Source organism: Gymnoscopelus braueri (genome assembly GCF_963280865.1).
Source record: "Gymnoscopelus braueri genome assembly, chromosome: 7".
In the NCBI taxonomy this organism is placed as follows: domain Eukaryota; kingdom Metazoa; phylum Chordata; class Actinopteri; order Myctophiformes; family Myctophidae; genus Gymnoscopelus; species Gymnoscopelus braueri.
The window spans coordinates 36,637,159-36,661,745 of record NC_137608.1 but is presented as its reverse complement, the minus strand read 5'-3'; the positions used below and the strand labels follow the sequence as shown (position 1 = coordinate 36,661,745).

Here is a 24,587-nt window from a genome sequence, read left to right as displayed (position 1 = left end):
TACATGTACTCAAGTACTGTATTTAAGCAAAATGTTCAGATACTTTTACTTTACTTGAGTATTTACAATTTTCAATACTTAAATGCTGAGTATTAGCAACACATTCATTAACCACTTTTTAACGCAATTTTATACTTTGGCAAATAGCTGATCTACAAGCTTGTGGGATTGGCTATTTTCCCCAAATATTGACACATTTGGATAAATTCAAGTACTTTTACTTTGGTACTTTAAGTATATTTTGATGCCAATACTTTTGTACTTTTACTCAAGTACATTTTTTAATACAGGTCAGGACTATTTCTTGTATTTCTACCCTGTGGTATTGCTTTTTTTTACTTAGGTAAAAAATGTGAGTACTTCCACCACTCCCTCCCCCCTCCCATCCTATCTACCTTCCCATGGCTCCCATAGGGCAGAGCAGGGAAGAGTATCTCTGAACGCTCAGGATGCTTTTGAAGTGCAGGACAGATGCAGGGGCCCGGGGGACTGTAAAAAATGAATCGAGGCTAGTAATAGGAGAGACGATTCCAATCCTCTCCCCTCCATAAGTTATTTATCAGGGGGCCCCTTTAGTGGTGGTGGAGGCATACTTCAGAGTGCTCCCTTAATGCAGCATCTGATGACTTTTTAGGGGGCTGTTCCAGGAAGTACCGTTGTAAAATGGTGTGCACGTGCGTGTGTGTGCGCGCGTGTGTGTGTTGGACATTACCACTAAGATCTCCCAGGCCTCCAGCAGGGGACTAGTAGAACAGCACACAGAGAACACAGCTCTTTCCCAGCATGCAACTCAGGCCAGAGAAAAGAGAAAAGTAAGGCATAAGGTGTAAGGCTGTCTGTCAATGTTTCCAATGCACTCGCTGCTCCTCCTCACACACACACACGCACACACACACAAGCATTGATATTTTCGCAGGCATAGGACAGTATTATCTTTACTAAGAGTAAGACTACCACTGGGTTTTTATAATTGGTTCACATAGCACATACATACTACTGTATGTATAAACATCCATATAATGGTCACACTACAGCACAGGTTATGGAGACATTTGTACAGACTGTAGGGTGCTTTTAACAACTGTTGTGGGACTGGCTAATAAATAACAGACACAAACTGGTGTATCGCCAGAACTTGGTATTGGAAAGTAATTTCTACTCAATGTTGATGCATTCCTAGGTACTTGACACAAACTATAATTTTTATTTTCCATATTTGTTCAATTAAATATAGCCCTATTTGACAGATCAAGTGTTGATGGGGTGTTGTTTGGCTGACATTACTTGGCAGTTGTCAAATTGAAATGTTATTTGTTAGATTGGATAACTTAAGATATCTGTTTTGGACAGGGCGGCAGTGGCTCAGCACCTGGAGCGGCTGTCTGGGAACCGAAAGGTTCCTGGTTTGATCCCCAGCTCGTCCTGGATGTGTCAAGGTGTCTTTGAGCAAGATACTGAACCCCTAGTTGCTCCCCATGAGTTGGAGGTGGAGCCTTGCATGATTGCCTCTGCTGTCAGTGTGAATGTGTACCCTGTATAACACATAATGTATAATGGTGTTCTGCCAGTGCATTGTGTGTGAAAGGGGGGAATGTGAAGTGTGAAGGGTATTTAAATGGTCAGAAGACTACAACCAATACTGTATATAAAGGCAGTCCGTTAACAATTTTCTAAACAACAAGTTTTTTTTTTGTGCCTAAATCCTGGGTTTTAATGTAACTTGAAATTGAAAATGTTGACAATTAAAATTAACACTGGGGATTTTGCTGTGTACAACCATTTACTAATATTAAAGGTTAGGGATCACATAGTAGCCATGTTTGTTTTTGTTTTTTTTCAAATAGTTTGTGCTGGATTAATAAATAAAAACTAGCCATGACCATGTGCAATAAACAACTGACATTAATGAGTATTGCTGGATCATGTCAGCACTTAATATGTGCTTCATTAGCTACCATTACAGCTGAAACAAGGTTGCTCTAAGTAATTAAAAAAGAAAACATACAGTATACATATAGTACACCTCACCTATGACCCTTCTCATAGAGCTGTAGTAAATGTGAGATTATTGCCTTGAATAATGTGCAGAAACGGAAGGCCTCGCCCCTACCTAGGTTTCTCAGCTGGCAGACTGAGACCACAGGAGACTAATGGCCTCTGAACCAATCACAGAGGCTAATAAAGACCAGCTAACGACACGGATGCATCGTTTGTTACTAATTGCTCTCCATAGACCTCTGTGTTCCATGACTCCCCCAGCATCTGTCGCCGGCCATATTCCCTGACACAACCCAGACTCTTGACTCCTCAGCCCCCAACCTCAGCTGTGGTAGCCATGGCAGGCCCTGGCCTGGCATATTACCAAACGTAATTGTCCTCTAGTGTCCTTTTTTTTTACTGTGAATGTGGGTAGATATGTTGTTCAGGGATATGGGTGGCAGGTTGACATGTTAGGAGCCTTATCTTTGTGCATTAGTCGCTTGTTGCCAATTTGATCCCCAGAGTCAATGCCCGCTGCTGTTGCTACAAGAGCTTGGAGCAAGGGCACCTAACTCTCTACCAGTGTTGATTTCGTCGACTAAAACTATGGCGAAAAATGTCTGTCGACTACCTTTTTTCACTTACGAAAACAAAATAAAAACGAAATAAAAACTAATGCTACGATGACTAAAACTATGACTAAATATACTGACAATTTCGTCAACAAATAAAAACTAGACTAAGATGTTTGGGAACGCGTCACGCTGCGACGTGTTGTGAGCTTGTAGATCTGCTATTTTCGGCATGCAGCTAATTGAAAATCAGCCATTTCGATGGCATCACGGCCCGACAAAATGTGTGTATGTGGACAAGTTCTATAGGATAGATATCGGAGACTGGCTCGCTAAAATCCTACCATTCAACAGGCAGTTACTTGGAATAGTGTAATATCCTTGAGGTTGTTGACATTCATACGAATTATCCTTTAATTTATAATATAATTCAAGGTGTATTTCATTCTCAAAGGTTTGGCCAATATGTGTGTTTTTATTGTTATATAGCACTGCGAATGCATATGCAGCAGAGGCCACCCTCAAGCACTGACACGTGGCAGGGCATTACAATGTGCAGCAATTTGCATATCATTTCATGTCGCAGTGTTAGATTAATAGCTTGTGACTGGTGTGATGAATACTAATTTAACGTTAAATCATGTCACCGTTTTAGACATTCAGAGCTGCGGCCAGCCCCGACCGACAGGCAGGAGAGCAGCTGGGCCCCAATACGTTTTATAAGGTCAGTTCACTTTCATAGCACAGCTGCTAACTGCTAGCATCGCTAAGATGTCCCCTCTTCCTGGCCATTTATACACAGCCATTTATGAGCACTTCCTCTAAATGTTAGCAGTTCCAGGCCCTGTTAGATTCCTTGTTAGCAGTATATAGCCTCCACCACAGGGGTTTAACGCTGGGTCCATATACCACAGTAGACCGTAAAAACCTGAAGGAAGAGGGGCATCCTGGCGGCTCAGCCACTTATTACGCCCACCACATAGGAACAGATCTAGTTGTCACGGATCAGGGATTTGAGTCACACGTTATACCCTTTCCCTGCTCACGTTTCTCCGCTTTACTGTCACTTTACTGCCTTCACTTAAGCCCTAATTTAAAAATGGCAAAAAATAGTGAACTGGTAGTTTGACTTTGGAACATTTGGGCCTATACACGCCCAAAATAGGAACGCCAGGGTTAAACTAGTTAAAGCTGATCTAGGAAGAAATGAAAAATGTGCACGCTTTAAATGTCCTGTGTGTTTCCGCTGGTGTCTCTCTGTAATTCCCTCTGAGCTAAGCAAGTTTTGCCGACTGTGAGGCGTAATGATGCTAATGTGGCATGAAAAGGCTATAGGCCGAGTGGCAGGGGACCTGGGCATCATGCAGCGTTTTAATGTCGCAGGCACTTGTTTTGACTCACCCCAGCAGGCCGCCTCGCAAAACAACGTGGCTAACATGGCTGCTAGCTACTGGACGTCAAAGAAGGGTCAGTTTTACATCAGCATTAAGGTCATCCTGAGGAGGATGAGAGCAGTGTATTGTTGCTGGATTGTTCTCAGTTGCAGCCTTAAAAATGTAGGCTGTGCACAATATATATTTACAGGCTTGAACAAAATACCATAACAAAAACTGGTAAGACTTTATAGTAAGGTCGGGTCTATAATGCATTATAACCACATTTATAATGCACTTGTTATAAATGTTTACAATTATGCATAACAAATTATAACTAGGTTTATGAAGTATTATAACTTGTAATAATATAATTTATATTATAATGCATTATAAAGTCAGTGGAACAGCATATTACCTACTAGGTATAGCAATGCACAATTATTATTCATTATAATGGATCATAATGCATTATAATGCACTTATAAAGATTCATAACACTCGTTATAAATGTTTACAATTATGCATAACAACTTACAACATAGACACTTTATAACTAACTAAGTTAAGGTGGTTGTAATGTGTTGTTCCACTGAGCTTATAATGTATTATGACCAGCACTTATAATACGTTATAAACGTTGTTAAAAGTTGTCATACATGATTATAAACATTTATTGAGTGTTATAATGCCTTATTATAAGCGTATTATAATGCATTATAATGCATTATAGACCCGACCTTTAAGTAAAGTGTTACCCAAAAACCTAACTGAAACACTGGAATTCAGACATTTTTGAACAATATATAATCTATAAATGATGGAGTCTTTGAGGCAAAATGTCAGCCAGGGGCCATAGGAATTTTCCTACCCATATTAGGGACTTATTAGGGACCAGTTATTCAGTTGTTTAGGTTTCATAGCACCTTGTATACAACTTATATTTCTGTGTTGAGTGAGAAGAACTGCATTAGTACCATACTCTCCCATGTATTTATTAGCTTTACTGAATGTAGCATGAAAGTGAAGTAAAAACCTATCTGTCTTTTTGAATTGTGTGTCTCCTAACGTCCTTGGATTGCTCAGGGACCAACCAGTGAGCTGAAAATGATGGCCAATCTCTTTCCTGCTCCTCTTTCAGTCTGAGACACTGTTTTCATTATTTAGATTTAGAGTCTGCTGTCTCCCTTACGAACACGAGTGTCTTACTGCTGCACACTAAAAGGCTTTGGACCAGTTGTTATTCTATCGTTCCTTTGATATATCTAAACAACAACAAACAAAATATCTAGGACTAAACAATGTACTATTTTCACACCAGACGTCTTATTCTTTCTTTCTTCTGATTTCCCCCGTTTTTCTAATGTAGTCGTTATACCACTTCCTGAATTCCCCATTCACTTGTATAGTCTTGTCTCTGCTCACAACCAACTGGTTTGTTGGTTGGTTGGTTGGTTGGTTGGTTTGTTTGACTAATTGATTGATTGAATACTTTATTAACATTTTGCAAAAGGTACAGTGGTACGATTATACAAATGATGCTAAAAGGATAATACAATAAGCCCTAAGGGCTTGTTTCCATTGTGGTCCTGTGTCCTCAATTCATCGATACATGAAAAACCAGTCTTCAGTCTGATTGGTCCTATAGGGATGGTATTGAAACCACATACCTCCTCCGATACAATCGCCTGCTACTTAATTTCCCTTGTCAGTGAGGCGCTTTATACCAAGAGGACGTAGCGCATACAGAGGAACAACTGATTCCTCACAGTTCAACACCCCTGCTGCCAGGCGGCCTTGACCAACCCGCAGAGGATTCAAACACATAATCTCAACGATGTGGGGTGGAACCTCTGCCACCATAGCTCCCACACCAGACATCTTCAGATGTGGTTTAATGACTGTACCACTGCTGTACATCTACACTCTGATGAATATCTTATGTTCCAGGGCCTTTTCTACATCCAAAACGACTTAGTGGTAGTAGAAGTGCCATTACACAGTGAAATCCTGAGCCAGAGGATTTTACTGTGTATTTTGAAAGCTGGGAAATACATGATCATGCAGTCTCATGCATGGCTAAAGATGTTAATGAGAGTCACAATAACATTGTTACCTCCCCCTCATGTGATCCCATGTAATCACAGGCAGGAACATTGTCTGAACATAATGCCTCTGACTGTCATGCTTCTTTCTGATGGTTGCTTATATCGTTGATGTATTAGGAACTGGAGCATGTTCCACTGTTTCACTTGTTATACATCCCCCTGGATTAGAGAATCACATACATGTAATTAACAACTTCAACCTTTTATACTTAGTTGACTGGAGTCCCCCAGGGCTCTATACTTGGTCTGTTCCTTTCCCCCCCCCTATACCAAGTCTCTTCGCCGGAAATAGCCGATCTACAAGCACACAACGTGTCCAGTTGCAATGCGTTGTGAGCTTGTTGATCGGTTGTTTCAGGGACACTCGGGACGCTATAGGGTTCATGTATTTTCAAGTGTAAATCTACGTACAATGATAATCAGTCAATGACTTATGCCGACTGTGGTTGTTGAAATCACAGAGTGTTACAGTGTAATAAATGACAGCCATATTGACATCACATTGTAGTGGCTCCCAGTGATGCAGTGGATCCTCATTAAGGAGAATCCATAGCGACTGTGTTATTTTGATTCCAACACATTAGGTACGGTTTGCATTTCACTTGAAAATCTATGCTAAACCCATTTCCAGCTAATCATGTGCCCAATGCTGATTTGTCATATTTTTTATTGCAGCTATGGGGCCGTCATTCCCAGAGACAGCTGTGAGAGAGTGTGTGTGTGTGTGTGTGTGTGTGTGTGTGTGTGTGTGTGTGTGTGTGTGTGTGTGTGTGTGTGTGTGTGTGTGTGTGTGTGTGTGTGTGTGTGTGTGTGTGTGTGTGTGTGTGTGTGTGTGTGCGTGCGTGCGTGCGTGCGCGCGTGTGTGTGTGTGTGTATTTCTGTGCTTGCGCATGTGTGTGCATTGGTGTGTGCAAGTGCTGTGTGTGTGTGTGTGCCCCTTCATACATTCTCCAGAGAGTCAGTGGCTAGCAGGAGAGAGAGGGTGGTGGTGGTGTGGGGGTCCTAAGGGAGCCGTTTGAGTGATGTGTTTTGGGTTAGAGGAAGAAGGTGGGTGGTGCTGGAGCTTTTGGAGGGAAGGAGGAGAGGGGATCTAGACTGAGTGGAAGGAGGGAGGGAGGGAGGGACATTGTGTGTGTGTGTGTGTGTGTGTGTGTGTGTGTGTGTGTGTGTGTGTGTGTGTGTGTGTGTGAGTGTGTTCGGTGGGGTTTGAGGGGGGGGGTGGTGCTTTAACAAGCCCTAGATTGTTACTGACAGGCAGATACTTCAACACTTAAAGTAGAAGGTTTGATTTAATCACAGAGCTGTCATTTGTTATTTGTCTCGGCTCGGTCCGCCGGGGCCCCCCATCCACCCCACCCGCCCCGCCCCATCAGCCGCCCGGGTCCCTGGAGGGCCCTTTCCCCTCTCCCTCTCTCCACCTCCCCTCTATCCTGTAATGTCTAAATTGTCCCTGCGCAAATTACAGGCCTGCAACACCTCCCCCTGCCCTGCCCACTCTTCTCCTCTCCTCTCCTCTCCAATCCACACACCCCTCTTTTCCTCCTCTTCCCTCCATCATCCACTCCCCTCCGCTCCAGTCTATCAGTCTTCTTCTACTGCTTTGGGGAGGGCTTGGATGGTTATGTGAACAGGGTGAAGGGGGACACACAGAGAGAGAGAGAGAGAGAGAGAGAGAGAGAGAGTTGTGGGACGGCCCGCGGGCACTAAAGATCATTAATAGGACTGTCAGCCAGGTTGCCCAGTTGGTTAGCTCCTCATAAATAAGGAATGAACCGCTCCCTTCTCTTCCACCACCCTCCATTCTGGTTCATTAATAATGCCTGCTTTAGCGATTTGGTTGCCTTGTCCTTTAGAGAGAGAGAGAGAGAGAGAGAGAGAGAGAGAGAGAGAGAGAGAGAGAGAGAGAGAGAGAGAGAGAGAGAGAGAGAGAGAGAGAGAGAGAGAGAGAGAGAGAGAGAGAGAGAGAGAGAGAGAGAGAGAGAGAGGGGAGGGGGGGGTACTGTAGATGTGTTGACATTAAGGAGCGGAAAAAAAAATGGAAGGCCTCTGTTGCTCTGCTCTCATCCATAATCTGATAGGAGGGCCTCCCAATATTAGCAATGAGTCTCAGCGAAGTGTCCAATATGAACTCGACCATCCTGACGGCGAGCGAGCCAGTGAATCAGATGGAACGGGGGGGTGAGGGTGACTATGAAGGGAGGATGTGAAAGAACACAGTGACTCACAGTAATCCCTGTGTCTACTCTGTGAAGGCCATGCTCAGCCGTGTTTTTCATTTGTTCTTATTTTACATCCACAGAGTTCATTTTGTCACGAGTAGATGTTCTGTAGGACTCAGGTCATTCTCCTGCGGGTCTAGATTTTTGAGGTTGAGAAAGAAAGAGAGAGATTGAAAGTGATTAGAGAGATGAGAGATAGAGGATTGTTACAGAGGAGAGAGTGAGGGAGAGAGATTAAAAGAGATGTGAGTGTATGTGTGGTAGAGAGAGGGGGTAAGAGGGCTCTGTTAACCCATTAAGGCCTGAGGCCGATTCTACAAATGTCATCAAAATCAATTTTCTGAATAACGTGTGTTGTTATATCAGTGGTTATCAAACTTTTTCATTTGAAGGACCCCCAAAGTTCTATGTATTTGGCTGCGGACCCCCATCTCAAAATATTTCGTTCCAGGGACCCCCAGAAGCAATGATTTGAGTTAAAGATGTTCGCTTGAAAAAATATATATATTCAAAGATTTGCAAAAAAAATCTATTTTTCAAAAATAGCAGATCTACAAACTTGTACAATCTACGAGCTTGTAGATCCGCTGCTTTTGAATAGCCCAAATATGTAAAATAATTGTTTAAGTGGTTACACTAGATGTGTTCCCCGGATTGAAGGGGTTAAAGAGAGCAAGTAGGACTAGGTTCAGAGAGGTCACCCTCTAGGTAAAAGCATTGCCTTTTAATTAGGGCTGAGAGGATATGATTCTTTCATAAAGGCCAGGGGGGCTCGGGGGGCAACCGGGGCACCGCTGAGGCTGATAGGAGTCAACGTCCCTCATTAACCCTCCCTGCTACTCCCCAGTCTCCACACGACTCCATCCAGAGAGAGAGAGAGAGAGAGGGAAGCAGCGCAGCACATAAAAGGCTCCACCGGGGCCACAAATGACAGGAGGGCTTCTTGGCTCCCTGCTCCATGTTGCACGTCCCCCTCTCCATTCTCTCTCTCTTCTTCAACTCTCTCTCTTCTCTCTATAGTCTCTCTCTCTCTCTCCCTCTCCTGCTCCTTGATCTCCCACCTCTAGTGTTGGTCACATACGTTGTAAGCCCATCTCCTCCGCTTGGCTTAAGCTAAGCCTATACTCTCTCTCTCTCTCTCTCTCTCTCTCTCTCTCTCTCTCTCTCTCTCTCTCTCTCTCTCTCGCTCTCTTTGTCTCTCTCTCTCTCTCTCTCTCTCTCTCTCTCTCTCTGAGGTGGGCTGGAGCTCAGAGCTGGGGTTTTGAGGTGTCCATCACATTGCTGCCCGGTTAGTTGTGTTGCATTCGGGAGCTCTGTCGCTTGATCTGTGTTTCTTTCTTCTTTTACTTTTTCTCCGCGCTGTCTTTTGCTCTCATGGATTCCATCCCACTCGTGCAACTCTCTCTCTCTCGCTCTCGCTCTCTCTCTCTCTCTCTCTCTCTCTCTCTCTCTCTCTCTCTTCTCTCTCTCTCTCTCTCTCTCTCTCTCTCTCTCTCTCTCTCTCTCTCTCTCTCTCTCTCTCGCTGTCTCTCTCCAAAGAGCTGCACTCAGTGCTTCTGGGTGTTTCCAGACATCAAACAAAAACTATGAGAATGATGGAAAGGGAACAAGAGAGGAAGAGAGAGGGGCAGGGGGGTTGGTGGATGAGGAGAAAGAGAGAGAGAGAGATCGAGCAGGGCAGGCAGGAGGGAGGGAGGTGGGCAGCAGCCAAAAGCTGTGATGTATGATTTTATTCATCCCTTCCATCCTGTTCTTGATTAGGGGCCTTTAAGCCGTGATCGATCGGCCCCAGACTGGCCTCCAGACTGGCCCAAATCAAAGGCAGATATGTGCTGAGTGAGTGGGGAACACATGGGGGAGGCTTTACTGGCCTGGCTCTCCACAGCGCACAGCAAGAGGTTGATTTACTTTTTGCAGTCCGGCCATGGTATGGGGAGAGTATGTGAGAGAGAGAGAGAGAGAGAGAGAGAGGGTGGAGGGGCTATTGCACAAGAGCGAGCGCACATAGATGCTGCTGATTGGAAGGTATGCACATCTATCTACATGCGCTTGTACACACATAGACACACACAGACCTACACACACACACACACACACACACACACACACACACACACACACACACACACACACACACACACACACACACACACACACACCTGGTGCTTAGTGAGGACCACCTGGTGTTGACTGAGTTGCTGAGTTCCCGGCGGGAGGCAGAGAAAGCAGACACATTCAGCCAGACGCACACACACACACACACACACACACACACACACACACACACACACACACACACACACACACACACACACACACACACACACACACACACACACACACACACACACACAAACAGATGTGTCTGACCTTCCCTAGCTTCCTCCTGTCTGCTGTGTTTGCTGCCCCAGTGGTCGGTGTCAGGTGGTGTTACGAGCCATGACAGCACCAGTCACACTCGCAAAAAGACAGGAAGGAGGCTGAAACAAGCGTGTTGAAATGTCTCCCTGCTGAACCCAGATGAGAGAACTCCCCTGCTCCCTTCCTCCACTTCCTTATCCCTCACTCTTCCCCTCATGTCATCCATCCATAGTGCTGCTGCGCTGTCTTTCCTCCCTCCATTCTTCCCTTTCTCTGTCTGTCTGTCTGTCTGTCCCTTCCTCCCATCCAGTCCCCCCCCCCATCCCCCAGTTTCCAAGAGATGAACACACTGCTAACAATTTATGAAACCTCTCTGAGGAAGTGGGATCTGGCCTCCATACATGGGGGAATGTGTGGGTGTCTTTCTTTCTTTCTTTTTTTTCCTTTGCGGCACTGCCAAAAGAACATTGTGATATGTAATATCTGGCTGGAGGAATGGCAGACAGACAGACAGACACATGTGCGCAGCACTCACATTTGTTTTCCTGCTCTTGACCTAGGATCGACTGTGGCGGTATTGTGCAGAGAGAGAGAGAGAGAGAGAGAGAGAGAGAGAGAGAGAGAGAGAGAGAGAGAGAGAGAGATGGACTGCAGTAGAACAGATGGTTCTCCTTAAAGACCAGAGATGAAGCTCTTTGTGTTACAAGTGGTCTTTGGTTGTTGTTTTTTAAACTCCCAATCGGTTCAGGCTCTCCTGCTGGGCTGCTCTCCAATACGGCTAGGAGAGAGAGCACGCACGCACGCACGCACGCACGCACGCACGCACGCACGCACGCACGCACGCACGCACGCACGCACGCACGCACGCACGCACGCACACGCACACGCGCACACACGCACACACGCACGCACGTACATACGCATGCGCACACGGCACACACATTGATATTTTTGCAGGCAGGACAGTATTATCTTTACTAAGAGTAAGACTACCACTGCACGCATGCATGGATGCACGCACGCACGCACGCACGCACGCACGCACGCACGCACGCACGCACGCACGCACGCACGCACGCACATGAGCACATACAGTATAGACCAACACGCATACTTCTACATACGATTTTTGTCATACGATGGTGTTGCACACCAAAAAAAGCATGTCTATTAGCTCACATGTCACACAAATTAACCTTTTTTAAACCCTATATACTTTGTTGTAGATCAGCTGTTTTTGCTGAATGTCCGCCTACTTTTGCCAAATATTTGCCTTTTATGACATGCCCAGAATAGGGACACTAGGGTTCATGTGGTTAAGCTTTAGGTGGACCTTAGATGAATGCTCTCACCTGTCTTCCAGGCTTGACTTATTGAATAAACTCAGTTACAAATTTAGAACTCATGAATTCTCTTTGCCCTCCACTGGAATCACACTGTGATTACTGCCCTTGTGTGACCTGAGTGGAGATGTTTTTGCTGGCTACTTTGGGACTATGAGCATTTCAGAGCAATTCAGTGTTGTTTAGAGGGCTAAGAAAGAACCGGTAAAAACACAATACAGCCCTAAAAAGATCATGGAGATCATTTGGCTCATAGCCGTTGTGTAATGTGTAGCACATAATCCAACTGCCTTTGAAGTGCCTAGGTTGTCCTCCAAAGGTCACAGATAATCCAACGATAGATTTATTTGCCAGTCTGAAGCCTGATTTATACTTAGTCGTACAATGGTGCCGCTTGTTGAAAATAGCAGATCTACAAGTTCACAACGCGCCACATTGACACCAACCATTGTGCAACAGAGCACAAGCAAAAGGTAGACAAAGATTTCAAATTCAGGAATGTGCGCATTAAAGTAATCTGCTATCCTCTTATCGCACCACTAATGAGTGATCACTGAACGTCTGAGTGAGCCAGCTTGTTAAGGCTGATAGGTGGAACCTGGTGACAGATTGATGTGAAATCTGAATTGGAAATGGGAGCGTATCCGCCGGAGAGCAGCAGGCCTGTCTCAGAAGAGAAGGGGGGGGGAAAAAAGAAAAGAAAAGAGAAGCGATTGCCTTCCCCCAGCGGAGCTAGAGACGAGCAGAGGGAACGATGGCATCGCTTCTCAAAAAGAAAAGCGACACGCGCTCCGCTCGTGACAAGTAAACTGAAATCATCATTGATGTTATTTATTTTCAAATGCTTCCCCGCTTGACAGGCGACATCTTGTTCTGCGGCGCGCCTGTTCCCGCGGGAGGGAGGAGGAGCCTCCCCCGCGCTCAACGACACGCACACACACACGCGCGCACGCGGTTTCCATCATGTTTTAGACATGGCTGACACCAAAAGCAGCAGCAGCAGTGGTGGTGGTGGTGGTGACGGTTGGGGAGCAGGGGGAGGGGGGGGGGGGGTACTTGCCGGAGACTGACTCTCTGGTATTTGTCACATATCCCTGCACCACGCGAAGAAAACACACCCATGCAGATCTGTCGCAACGCCCGTCTCTCCCACCTTCAACATCTGCCACTGCTCGCTACGAAACAAGAGGAGATTGTTTGGTTGCCCAAAAAAAATAGATCCAAAGAATGAGAAAACAGAGAGGGAGAGATTCCGTTAAAGATTTTATATATTTTTTGTGGCTGTTGGATAAATGTCAACAGACGTTGAATCCTTGAGAGGAAAAAAAGGAAGTGTGCCACCGCAAATGCCAGACCAGTGACTTCCTGTCAGATTCAGATAGCATACAGAATTCAGGAGTAAATTAACCTGTCTGTCAAAACATTGCACATCAAGACACAAATAAAATGTGTGCGAACCACTGCTGTCGTTGCAATTCAATAACTCAATCTGTGTGTTTAGTCTTTAGGCAGTCTCTCATTTTCCCTAATATAGCACAAAGTTTCTTTTGCCAGTTTTCCACTGTAATTCATCAGACATTAGATCATAGCAGTGGCAAGGGCGCCACTCCAAAAGCAAAATCCCATGCTGCTAACAGCTTTGGCCAGCATTACCCATCTCTGTACAGTTGAGTTCTGTGTGTGTGTGTGTGTGTGTGTGTGTGTGTGTGTGTGTGTGTGTGTGTGTGTGTGTGTGTGTGTGTGTGTGTGTGTGTGTGTGTGTTTGTGGGTGACTCCGCACTTGTCTCTGTGTGTGCTATAGTGTGCATGTGTGTGCCTTTTTGGCAGCCTGGCCCCATCCATTCATGTGTACACGGACCCATTATCAGTCAGTGTCTGTCTGCGCTCAGGGGAGGCCGATGGGGATGAAGGAGTGAGCGTGGCGGTGGGCAGGTAAACCAGCCGTGAGCCAACACGCCGGAGCCCAGATTCCCCCCGGCACAGGCCTGCTAAAGGAGTCCATTTATCAAATGTGCCTTCCTTCCGCTGAGGCCCTGCCGCCTGAGAGACGGAGAGAGAGAGTGCATTACTGGCCGGGGGCCCCTGCAGGGAATAGTCCTCTGCAACCCCCCCCCACCTCCCAGCCCCCCGCGCCCCCCTCCCAGCCGCGATCGCTCACTCACTCGCTCACTAGGCCGGCGGCCGCCCAAGGTGCTTCTCGCAGTCATCAGTGACCCGCCCCGTGCCTGCACTCGCCGGATTGGCTCATTAATAAAACAGCCCCCCATGCCCCAGAGCTGGGGACATGCTCCAGCACCCTGGACATTGCTTTCTTTCTTCCAGCTAATGGGCCAGCCGGGAGAGGCCTTTGTCTGCACCAGGCTGTCTCACATCCCTCAACATGTCAGACAAGACAATGCCAAAGGGAGGATGGAGGGCTTTGACCGTTGTAAAGCCCAGATCATGTTGTACGTTGAGCTCAGGCTGTGGCTCAAGTATCCGCCATAGACCAACAATGAGTCTTCAGCAAAGTAATGGACGCAGAGCTTTTTGCACCCGTCAATCCCCCATTGCCTTACTTGGCCGAGCCGCCTCAATTGTGCATATTTCTCTAAATAATTATAATACTGGCTTGCATATGCTGTATGTCATCACCATGAAGCTATCCACTTCTTCTACCAGACACCCTCCCCCATCCCACCCCCAACTCCTGTTTCTACTCTGTGGTTTCGCCCAGAGAGACTGAACTTGGCCCGTCTTTCTCTCTCTCTCTCTTAGTTCCTCTACTCGTTCCTCATGCTCGGCTCAGATGGAAGCTGCCCTGATTCACAGCTGGGCTCCTAAGGGAGGGAAGGAGAAATGAGAGTTTTGTTTGTGTTGTTGAAGGGTGTAAATCTTAAAATGAGAAAAGGTGGAGATGGAGGCTCTAAGGTTTATGGATCCCTCCAGAGCCTTCCCCCGAGCCCCTCGCTAAATAAATCTGAATGGAAAATACATATGGAGTTGTAAACCGTTCGCATAAAGGAGCGCTTGTTCTCCTCCTGGAGAGTATCAGATTTACGGGCTGTGCGGCCTGTCTGTTGGATCCCCACCTCAGCACACTTAACACAAGCAAGACATGGGAGAGAGAGAGAGACGGAGTTAGTGTGTACATAAAGTTCAACGGCTAGAATATTTTAGTGATGTAGCAAAGCTGGAGGAGCAGAAGTAGTTTACATTTATTGACAGCCATGTTGGAACCCCCACACAGCAGTAGCAGCTAGTGGCCAGTCTTCCATGGAACTCAATAGCTCAATGTTCTTGTACGTCTCTTTTAAATAAGACCCCTCCAGGAGACCTGAACCTGAGGCTGCTTTAGAGAGTGATTTAGTCACTATGGTTTGGTAAGCTGTTTTCACTTCCTGTTGTGTTGTGTCCACAATATCCCGAGTAAGGAGGAGACCAGACGAGAGGGGGGTGGGGTTAAAATTAGTACTATAATATTGCCAGACGCAGCTCGCGAGTATAAGGTGCCCCCCCCCCCCCCCACCCCAATTATTAGCTTAAGGAAACAGCCTGCAGATTTATGAATATCCCCCGGGTGACTTAGGAATAAGCCCTAGTCACTTCCATATGTGACCCCAAGGCTGAGTGGCTGACAGGGCCCCTTCCAGGACGATTAGGCTCCTGGGCTCCTAGCTGAGAGGCTGGCCTTGTTGGCAGCTAGGGGGCCAGGGGGGCCACAGCCTCTTGAGCTCAATTGGTAAAGATCACAGATGCCGGGGGCCCCCCCCCCGACGAGGGCGGCTAGCTAGCTGGATGGATGGAGAGGCCATCTCACTCGGGGAGGCCCTCCTCCTTGACACAGGGTTTACTGTTACCCTCAGTTCCTTGAAGAGGAAATAACAGAGCCGCCAATTAAAGCTTTAAGACATTAAATAAAAACCCTCTGTTGTTGCCTTTAAAACATCCCCAGTTAATACTTGTTTGTCTTTTACGACCAAGCCTTCAGTCAGCTGCCATCCCTCTGCTCTCTATTAAACTGGGATCGAGTGCTTTTGGTGTTGTTTTCTTTTTTCCCCCCTTTCAACCCTCCACCTTCTGCGTTTTTTCCCCCCCGCACTCTCCTGCTCGTGGGCTTGATTGCTGTATAAACAGCCTTTTTATTGCTGAAATACATACCGTTAGTGGGAAGGAAGTCCAGATTTTGTAGACTTTTGAGGTGGTAAACAACCTTACCTCAGTTGAAACATCCGCAGGCTATAATGAGCACACAGTCTGTACTGTTGAATTGATTACGCTAATAAGAATACGTTTACAAACCAAAAAGCCTCGCTGATAGAAGTCCCATGATACACCATGAGGCATCATGACATTTTCAAGGTTCTGTTTAATGAACTAAGCCATTTCAGGAATTCCCGGAATTCCCAAAGCCGTTCTGCTCTGGGTAAGTCATGGAAAGCATACAGGCTTTAATGCACAGAATAGCATGGAATGAACGTTAAGAATGATGAAAAGAATGGTATGGAATGAGGGCTACTGGTCTGATGGAAAAACTAGATCCCAGTCAGTAATTGTCAATATTCTCGTACTTCCAAGGTCCAGCCAAGCACAGCATGGGGGCATTTGGCAGGTCCGGTCCGTTTTAATGTCGTCATAATGGTTAGATTGTTTTTGTCGTGTGGTTTCATATTTTAACCAGGCTTCTTTACTCTCCAACCCCACAGTAAGATTTTGTTTTGTTTGTTGGTTGTTTTTTCTCTCCTGTCTACGTCTGTCAGTTCACTCTAATGTAATGCAGCATGCATACACTTACTTTAGGCATTTCTGCGTGTTATTGAATTTAGCTAACCTGTTAAGTGTTTTACTGGAAAGGACTGCATTATTTTGTTCTCTGTCAGTGTCTCCAGGGAAAAGGGAAATGAAAGCTCCAACAAATTACATTCATCTTATGTTTGAACAAGAGGACAATGGAACACTTTGAGATTGAAAATGTATGGGGATGGTTTTTTTCCCCCCTCTTCGTGTCGGAACACTCCATAGTCCAGGAAAGGCCAGGAAACAGGAATGAGCAGGAAGTTATGACGGATGCCTTAGGAGCAGGCCGACAAAGGCACCATGGAACAAAGAAACAAAGAGCCCATATGAGGCTGATGTCAAAGGCTCTCGGGCTTCTGTCTCTGGGGTTCTGTCCTCATAATTAGCGAGGAAGAACCTTGCCCTCATCCCGCTCTTCCATCAAACTGCCACATCCCCACTGGGGCCTGGCAAAGAGGAGGGCTAGGGCAGCCCTCTTGGGGTAGAGAGAAAGGGGATGGGATGGGATTGGGTGGAGAGGGATGAGGGGGGTGGGGGGTCCTCCAGCCAGGCAATGTCCCCAGGGAGAACGTAGGTCAGATGTCATGTCAGGCTTGTGGCCAGATGAAGGAGGAATGGAGCCATGATGAAAATAAAAGAGGCTTTTCTGGCATCATGGCTGAGCTCCCCTCGGCTGAAGTGTCTAATCCATATTAGCCTCACAAAAGGCCTTGGAGATTAGCCAATGTGTTCATCAGAATGAATTAAAACTTCTACGTCTTGGAAGGTGATGAAACAGTCCAGACAGGAAAAGGAGGCTTTTATAGCACCAGGACTGCTGAGGAGTCGTTTTCCTGCTAAGGTTCTTTGCAGGTTAAGATATTCACTTTGAGATCCTTAACCTTCGATGTGGAAGCCATTAGTCAGGAGGGCAAGGGTCTCCTGGCTAAGAATATGAGATTTCTGGTACTGACGCACACAATTATAAGCTAAAATAGAAACCATCTGACTGGTGTTAACATCCTTAACTCCTTTGTGGTGACTTTTCCACTCTGGTTGAGGTTTAATAACCTGACTAGCTGAGATATACGAGGTCCTGTGTCTCATTGTCTCATCGTTTTCCAGAGCCTTGGCAAACACCAGTACTGTCTAGAGATAGACTAATAATAAACTGGCCTTCAGGCATTGGCCTCTGTCAGAATGCACATTATAAAATTATAAGCCATGATTCAATAAGTCAGTGTGCCATTAATGTGCTGAAAGTTGACTGAGATCTCATGGTTCTGGTCTTCTTCACGCTTTATTTATCAGGCCTATATTACAGCGAGCCGCCAGTGCATGCATAAAGGACGTATTCTTCAAGGAGACGTCAAACATGCCTTTGGCCCGCCGAGGAAAGTTTATGCGAAAGACTTTGAATGATGAATAGCAGGATTCACAAGCTTGAGTGGGGCTGGCATGGCCATCTGTCTGTTGATCGAGTTAAAGAGAAGTTAATATGCGTGGTCTTCTCAAGACACTCGGTGCTTTTGAGACAGGGCCGCAGTCCCTTTGACCCCTTGTGGGCCCTGCACAAAGCCTTTTTTGCAGAAGAGTTCCATTTTTGGAACCAGTTCCATTTGCAGGCGTAAGGATTGTCAGCTCACCTGAATTCAATTAGCAGACTCGTGGTTTGTTTACCTTGGGTTCTCCGGGCGTAGATTTAGATTTCCGAGTCAACTCTGAAGTTTGCCGCTGGTTCACAGTGGGGATCACTGGCCTCTTTTACTCGTGATTTAATTTGAAATCTACTGTCGTAAATTTGATTTAATGACAGTAATCTGATATTCCTAACTCAATTCATCTCATTTGCTTGCTGTTGATTTGTTTTTCACATGGGGGATTTTTTTTTACTCATTTCACTGTTTCACTGAGGCTTGTTTCCTGCCCTAACCTGTAGCTAATATTGGATTATTCACCTTGTTCTAGTATTACATGGTCTTGCCACAGTGTAGTCCGCCGCAATGACGAGTTGGGAGGAAACATGGAAACTATTGTGAGAATGTCATTGCAACAATCTTACTTGTGATTCCACATAAAGTACAATCACATCAAAACAACACTGTTGCAACACTTAATCACAACAACATTCTTGGCTTTCAAAAAATATAAATGTGATGGAGTGAGGGGGAGTTTTTAGGCTCCGTTTCAAACTGTCTTTAATACAGGACTGAAAGCAGGCCAAGGTCACAGCCATACAGAGAAAAGCTACAGCATTCTTTTAGCGAGGAAGAAATAGGCTCTACACACAGAAGAGGCGAATGTTCTTGTTCCACATCCCCTGTGAGACAAAAACTGTGAATCAATAAAACTGTGCAGGGCATAGTTAATCTATCCCCACCACCATCTTAGCCTCTATTTTAAGCATAAGAGAAACCGGCAGCCATTTTGTTTTCTTGTTCTTAGAATGGGCTCTTGTGAAAAGCAGCCAACCGTCTGTGCATGGAGTTAATTAAGCCATAGTTTCAGAGCTGTAATTGATTGAAACATAGAGTCATAATAGAAGTCGCAGGGCTCTCGCAGCTGTGTCTTGCTGAATTACAACCAGTGGCATCCTCTGCTGGTGAAAGGATATGTTAATAAGGCCTTGAATGCAATCAGATTTTGTTGTATTTGTGTCCCTTTTCTTTCTTTTTTTTTAAGACTGAGGGCTAACCGCACGCCCACAACCCACCCCCCACACCCCCCACCCGAACACATTTTCTCAAGGGGTCTTATTATACACTTGTGTACCACTAGAGAGTTGCTGTGCGACACAGTGGGAAGCCAGAAAGCTCCTACCCCTGCCCCCCCCCACCACCACCACCACCGGCGCTCCCTTCAAATCTGTCATAGCAGCTGCCTCTGCAACCCTGGCACATCCTTTGACGTGTTGGGGTAGAAAGTAGGGCCTCGTATCATTCATCAATGCATGGTGAATTTCCATATCTGATGCATTGTGTCGTTGGCTCACGGAGCACTCGTGACCATATCCAGACCCCTCCGCAGTGACATGCTGCAGCACATGGCCACTGGGGGTAAGACACATACATTGCGTGTCTGTGCTCAACCGCGCACAACCCCACGTAAACCCATGTGTGCATATGCTCTCACATGTGTTTTTTGCACTCTAGATGCACACACTATGATCACACGCGCACGCATGCGCGCACGCACACACACACACACACACACACACACACACACACACACACACACACACACACGCACACATTTCCATGCAGACTTTTCTCTCTGAGCACACAAGTACAGTACAATCAAAGAATGGAGCCGTAGTTTGCATGAACATATCATGTAAGAATGGCACTGTCATCTTTCTCTCTCTCTCTCTCTCTCTCTCTCTCTCTCTCTCTCTCTCTCGCTCTCTCTCCCTCTCTCTCTCTCTCTCTCGCTCTCTCTCTCTTACACTTTTTCTCCCGCTCTGCCTCCCTCTCTCCCCTTTTCCTCTATTCCCTGGCTGACCCTATCACTCCAACTCTCTGGTACTGGGAGGTAATGATGAGAAATGGAGTTATAATGCCAGTTGTTAAACCTCAGGCCGCACAACAAATGTGCTTCAGAGACCCTGCATTTGTCTCTGAACGGATTAGGCCTTTACTCTGGTAACCCTATATTTAATCTCACTCCAGCCACTGCCGGCAACTCTGTGTTGCTCACGATAACAAATACTCTGTCATTTTCCTCCCCTTGTCTGCCATTTAACTGTTGCTGCACCACTTGTGCCAGTGCGCCCTCGTTGCCATCCTTGATTGTTTTCTAATGTAAGACGATGGGAGTGCACTTCAACCTTGAGGGTGTATCCGTAATCTCTCTGACTTGGTTGTGAATGCCAAACTTCCATAAGAAAAAAGAAACAAAGACCTTGTCTGGGTCACTGTGTGAATTGACACAGTTTCTGTCTGCACCTGGAAGCCATCGCTCAACCTCCCTACTGTCTTATCGCCATTCCAGAACCTTCTCCCCCTGGCTTAGACGTCAGACATTTCTTTCTCATGGTCTATATTTTCCTCAACAGCTCACTGTCTCTTTGTTAGCTATCATGTGCATGTCGTCACCAAGTGGACCTAGTCTGAATAGTTTTGGGAAATTAGACAGTAGTCACAGATCCAATTCACCACTTGTGTGGCCTCTAATGGCCCTGACACACTGAAAGACACTCGCATCAATGACACTTTTAGTGTGTCAGGTCCGTAATACCTTTCTTTCTTTCTTATCTCTCACCACTACACTATCAAATTTGGCAAAAGAATGCAGCAAAAAAACATCTTAAGCACACTAGAAGAAAGATCAGAGAATATATTACATCCCCTTCTCACTAGCAGTTTGTACCAATAGAGTACATTTGCTGTGTTTTTTTTTTTCTTTCTTGGTACTGTATGAAAAAAAGAAAAGCTTTCACAGATCACTCCCCAGAGCTGCCTTCAAACTTTCTACTAAGTATTTTATTGGACGGTGGCAACCTTTGAACACCTGATCATGCAGCAACGGCAGTTCCTAAAGTGCCACAGATTATACGGTTATTATTCTCAGAGAGCGAGAGGCGTCATAGAATGTTAATAAACTGGCGCCAGCGTATTAAATTATCAATGTGCATGAAAAATTCATTTTCAAATGTCTTTCACACTTTCCGAGTCGGCACGCAATTCGCTTTTATCTTGTTAAAGGAATGGAAATTTTATTACAAGAGAAAAAATAACACCACTTGTTTTTTTTTTCCCCATTTTCCGTTTCACGTCCCCAGCAACGGCTTAAGATGGCAAGATAGCTCAGATTATTGAAAGTGTTTTCAATATTCATGCATAATTTAGATTTGCAGATTTGGTGGTCTTGTCTGTAGCTTGAATAAACTGTCATGGCTGCCCTGCCCAGTAGTCCTTACTGAGCTGCAGTGTATCAGATGTTGTTATTACTGGCACCATGCTACTCGCTCATGAATTACCTGCTAATCTCATTTCTCCAATTTCCATCTTTTCTGTTCTTAGTGTAATGTATACCCCAGCAGGGACAAATTGGGGAAAAGACCACACAGGGCTGAACGCCTCCTTATTTTCATGTTTCTAGACAAGAGTGAGCAAAGTGTGTGTGTTTTTTTCTGCTGCTGCCAGTCTTCCAGAAAGCTCAGGAGAGAGGAGGATAAAAGCGGAGGGTCCATAAACAATAATGTGTATCGAATGGAGGATCTACTTTGCACATTTTCCCTCTCACCCGCCAGCATCGCAGTAGATAAAGAATGTCAAGGTGACATGGAAGCGCTCTTTGAGGTAGAATAAAGACGGCAATGTCCTTGCTGATTCTATCAGTGGGAGCCCATTCTTTACATTGCACATTGGCTGGAAAGAGGTGGTGCGGAGGGAGGGAGAGAGAGGAAGGGTGGGTAAGTGGGTGGATATGACTGAAAAGCCAGAGACGGAGCAGCATACGAGCACAGCATCCCACCTAGACAACGCGAGTCTAACGCAACCCCTGTTATCAGCTCCCGACCGCTTTTCCACCGCGATCGATCAAGCGGTGTTGGGGCCGATGCAAATGGCCCTCGCTGGCCAGCCCCGGGTATTCTGTCATCAATGGAGAGTAATTATCTTCGGCAACGTCCAATATTGGATTGTTAAGCCTAGGGATAAGGTAGCCCGGCAGAGCCTTCAAACAGTCACTCACCTCTGTGAAGCTTGAAGGCTGATGGATGGATCAACTGGGACTAGCTTGCTAGAGGGGCTCCCGAGGCAAACTATCTGAGCTACCAGCTCTCATCTCATCTCCACCCTCTGCCCTTAGCAGAGCAGCATCCCTTTGAATCCCAGAGAAAATTCATTTTTAATGTGCCTGGCGGAGGGTGCTTTTTGTTCTACATAGCCTCGATCAATCAGGGCGGCTTTTCATGTCGAACAGAAACCTCCAGAAACATTTGCCACAAGGGCTTTGACGAGCGCAACTGTTTCGGTGAAAGTTAAAAAAAAAAAGAATGTTACGAGTAGTCCCAACAACCCTCTGTGCATGTAATAGGATCTAAAATACAATTGCAGAGAGCTGGGTTTTCACTGCACATAAGTTGAAAATCTTTACCAGCCTCATTGATGTAATTCATCCTTACATCATATTATATAGAGCGTTTTGTCTCAGTAGCTTATTCAGCTGCTCATACCTCTGGAGCTCCACTATTACGATAAAGTCCTCCGCTTTAAGTTAGGTCTCATGAGAGTCCTTCAAAGTGTCTTCTACATGGCCTCTGTTCCTTATAGCCCCACTCATACGCTGATGTACACTGGTGCTCCAAATGGATGACCTAGAAACATTGTCCCTATTGAAAGATGGAAGCCTTTTTGACGGAGGTGCTCCTTCTCATGCTGTAGGTCTAACCCACTCATGCCCCTCGGTAATGAATAAATCATGGATTCGCTACATAGAAATTACAACATACAGCATGCGGAAATAAAATGGAATAAAACATTACTGTTCCAATTTTGGGTTTCAACACCATTACCGGAAAAGGGAAGTTTCAAACTAGATAGCGTGGGGTGGGATGAATAAGCTTGAGTTCCTAGACCTATAATATTACAAATAATTTAAAAACCATCTACTGACCTATCTGTTTCTGCCTACCAACATCTACTGTATCAAAATTAACGACTTGCACCGTTGTTGACATGAGTGTTTGCTGTCAACAAGTTGCCATCTGATATGGTATGAACCTGTCTCTGTCTGCACTCCCAGCTTCTCTCTTTACATAACGTCTTGTACTGTGCACACACCTATTTTGGGAAATTGTTGGGGGGGGGTGCATAGAGCAGCATGTACAGCGGTAGTATGCTAGTATGCTGGGTGCTATTTCCACTGAGGCAGGTATTTGGAATGGGGCCCCCAGATCCACTCACTCAGTGCTGGCTTACCTGAGATTAGCTGTTCCGCTGGCCAAGGCTGGCAGCATTAGCAGCTCATCGTCGAATAGAAGTCAAACCTGAAACCTGGCTGTTAAAGTGCTTCTGAAGGACAGAAAATACAGCCAACCCTTCACAGCCTTCCCTCAGGAGGTGGCGTAGTGGTCCTTCGCTCTCTGGGACCACATGTAACACCCTACTGGCCTAAGATATCCGCACTATTCTTGTTTGTGTTTTCCCCATTCAGTGCATCTTCTTAGCTTTCCTATTTTCTAATGAAAGAAAAACTCTGTAGACTCTTTGCATCACATTGCATTTTTCATTGAAGGTATTAGGCAGTCACTGTTAGCATTAAGCATAAGTTGCTACAGACAACAGCATCTGCCTAGCATCGTCAATGAGTGTTACGGTAAAATCATGGTGACTCTTTATTAAAGAAAATACAAACAACACAGTACTATCTAATGTACTAATGTGACCTAGTCCTATGCTACCCTTACTGGCATAGAGCAGTGTAGAAGGAAGCAATGGGGGTGCTTAGAGAAATTGTCCTGTATCCAAATGGCAGTCTATACCTATTGAAGTGGTTAGATTTGTTTTGGGGCTTTTCTACCTTTATTGATAGTGTAATGGAGACAGACAGGAAAGAAGGAGAGCGAGTCAGGGAGTGACACGCAGCAAAGATCGTTGGGATCGGGATTCGAACCCACGATGTGTTGTCAGGCATTAGAGCCTATGTTGTTGTATGCGCCTGGACTAAGCGGGCGCCCTGAAGTGGTCTTGAACAAGGCTCTGAACCTCCTCACTTGTTGTTGCTTCTGCTAAATTCCTGAAATGAAATTAAAGAAAGCACTGTCAAATAAGGGCCTTAAGAATGTCAACGTCTCAATGGCTGAAACTCCATTGTTTTCTTTTAGCATCTATGAGTCTTATTTCCCAGGATGCCCTGCAGTTTTCAACATCTG

The 24,587-nt window shown here is 45.6% G+C and overlaps 1 protein-coding gene across 9 annotated transcripts in view; it reads left to right on the top strand.

The window, feature by feature from the left end:
• fbrsl1 (fibrosin-like 1) overlaps nt 1–24,587 on the top strand; it is a 380,812-nt gene that overhangs the window by 267,633 nt on the left and 88,592 nt on the right. For 6 of the 9 annotated variants that reach the window (XM_080433942.1, XM_080433947.1, XM_080433941.1 and 3 more), the window contains exon 5: nt 3,208–3,276. The exons of the other annotated variants lie outside the window; for them this stretch is intronic. In XM_080433942.1, coding sequence (XP_080290068.1) covers nt 3,208–3,276 — 69 coding nt within the window. The remainder of the gene's footprint in view (nt 1–3,207; nt 3,277–24,587) is intronic. 9 annotated transcript variants of the gene reach the window in all.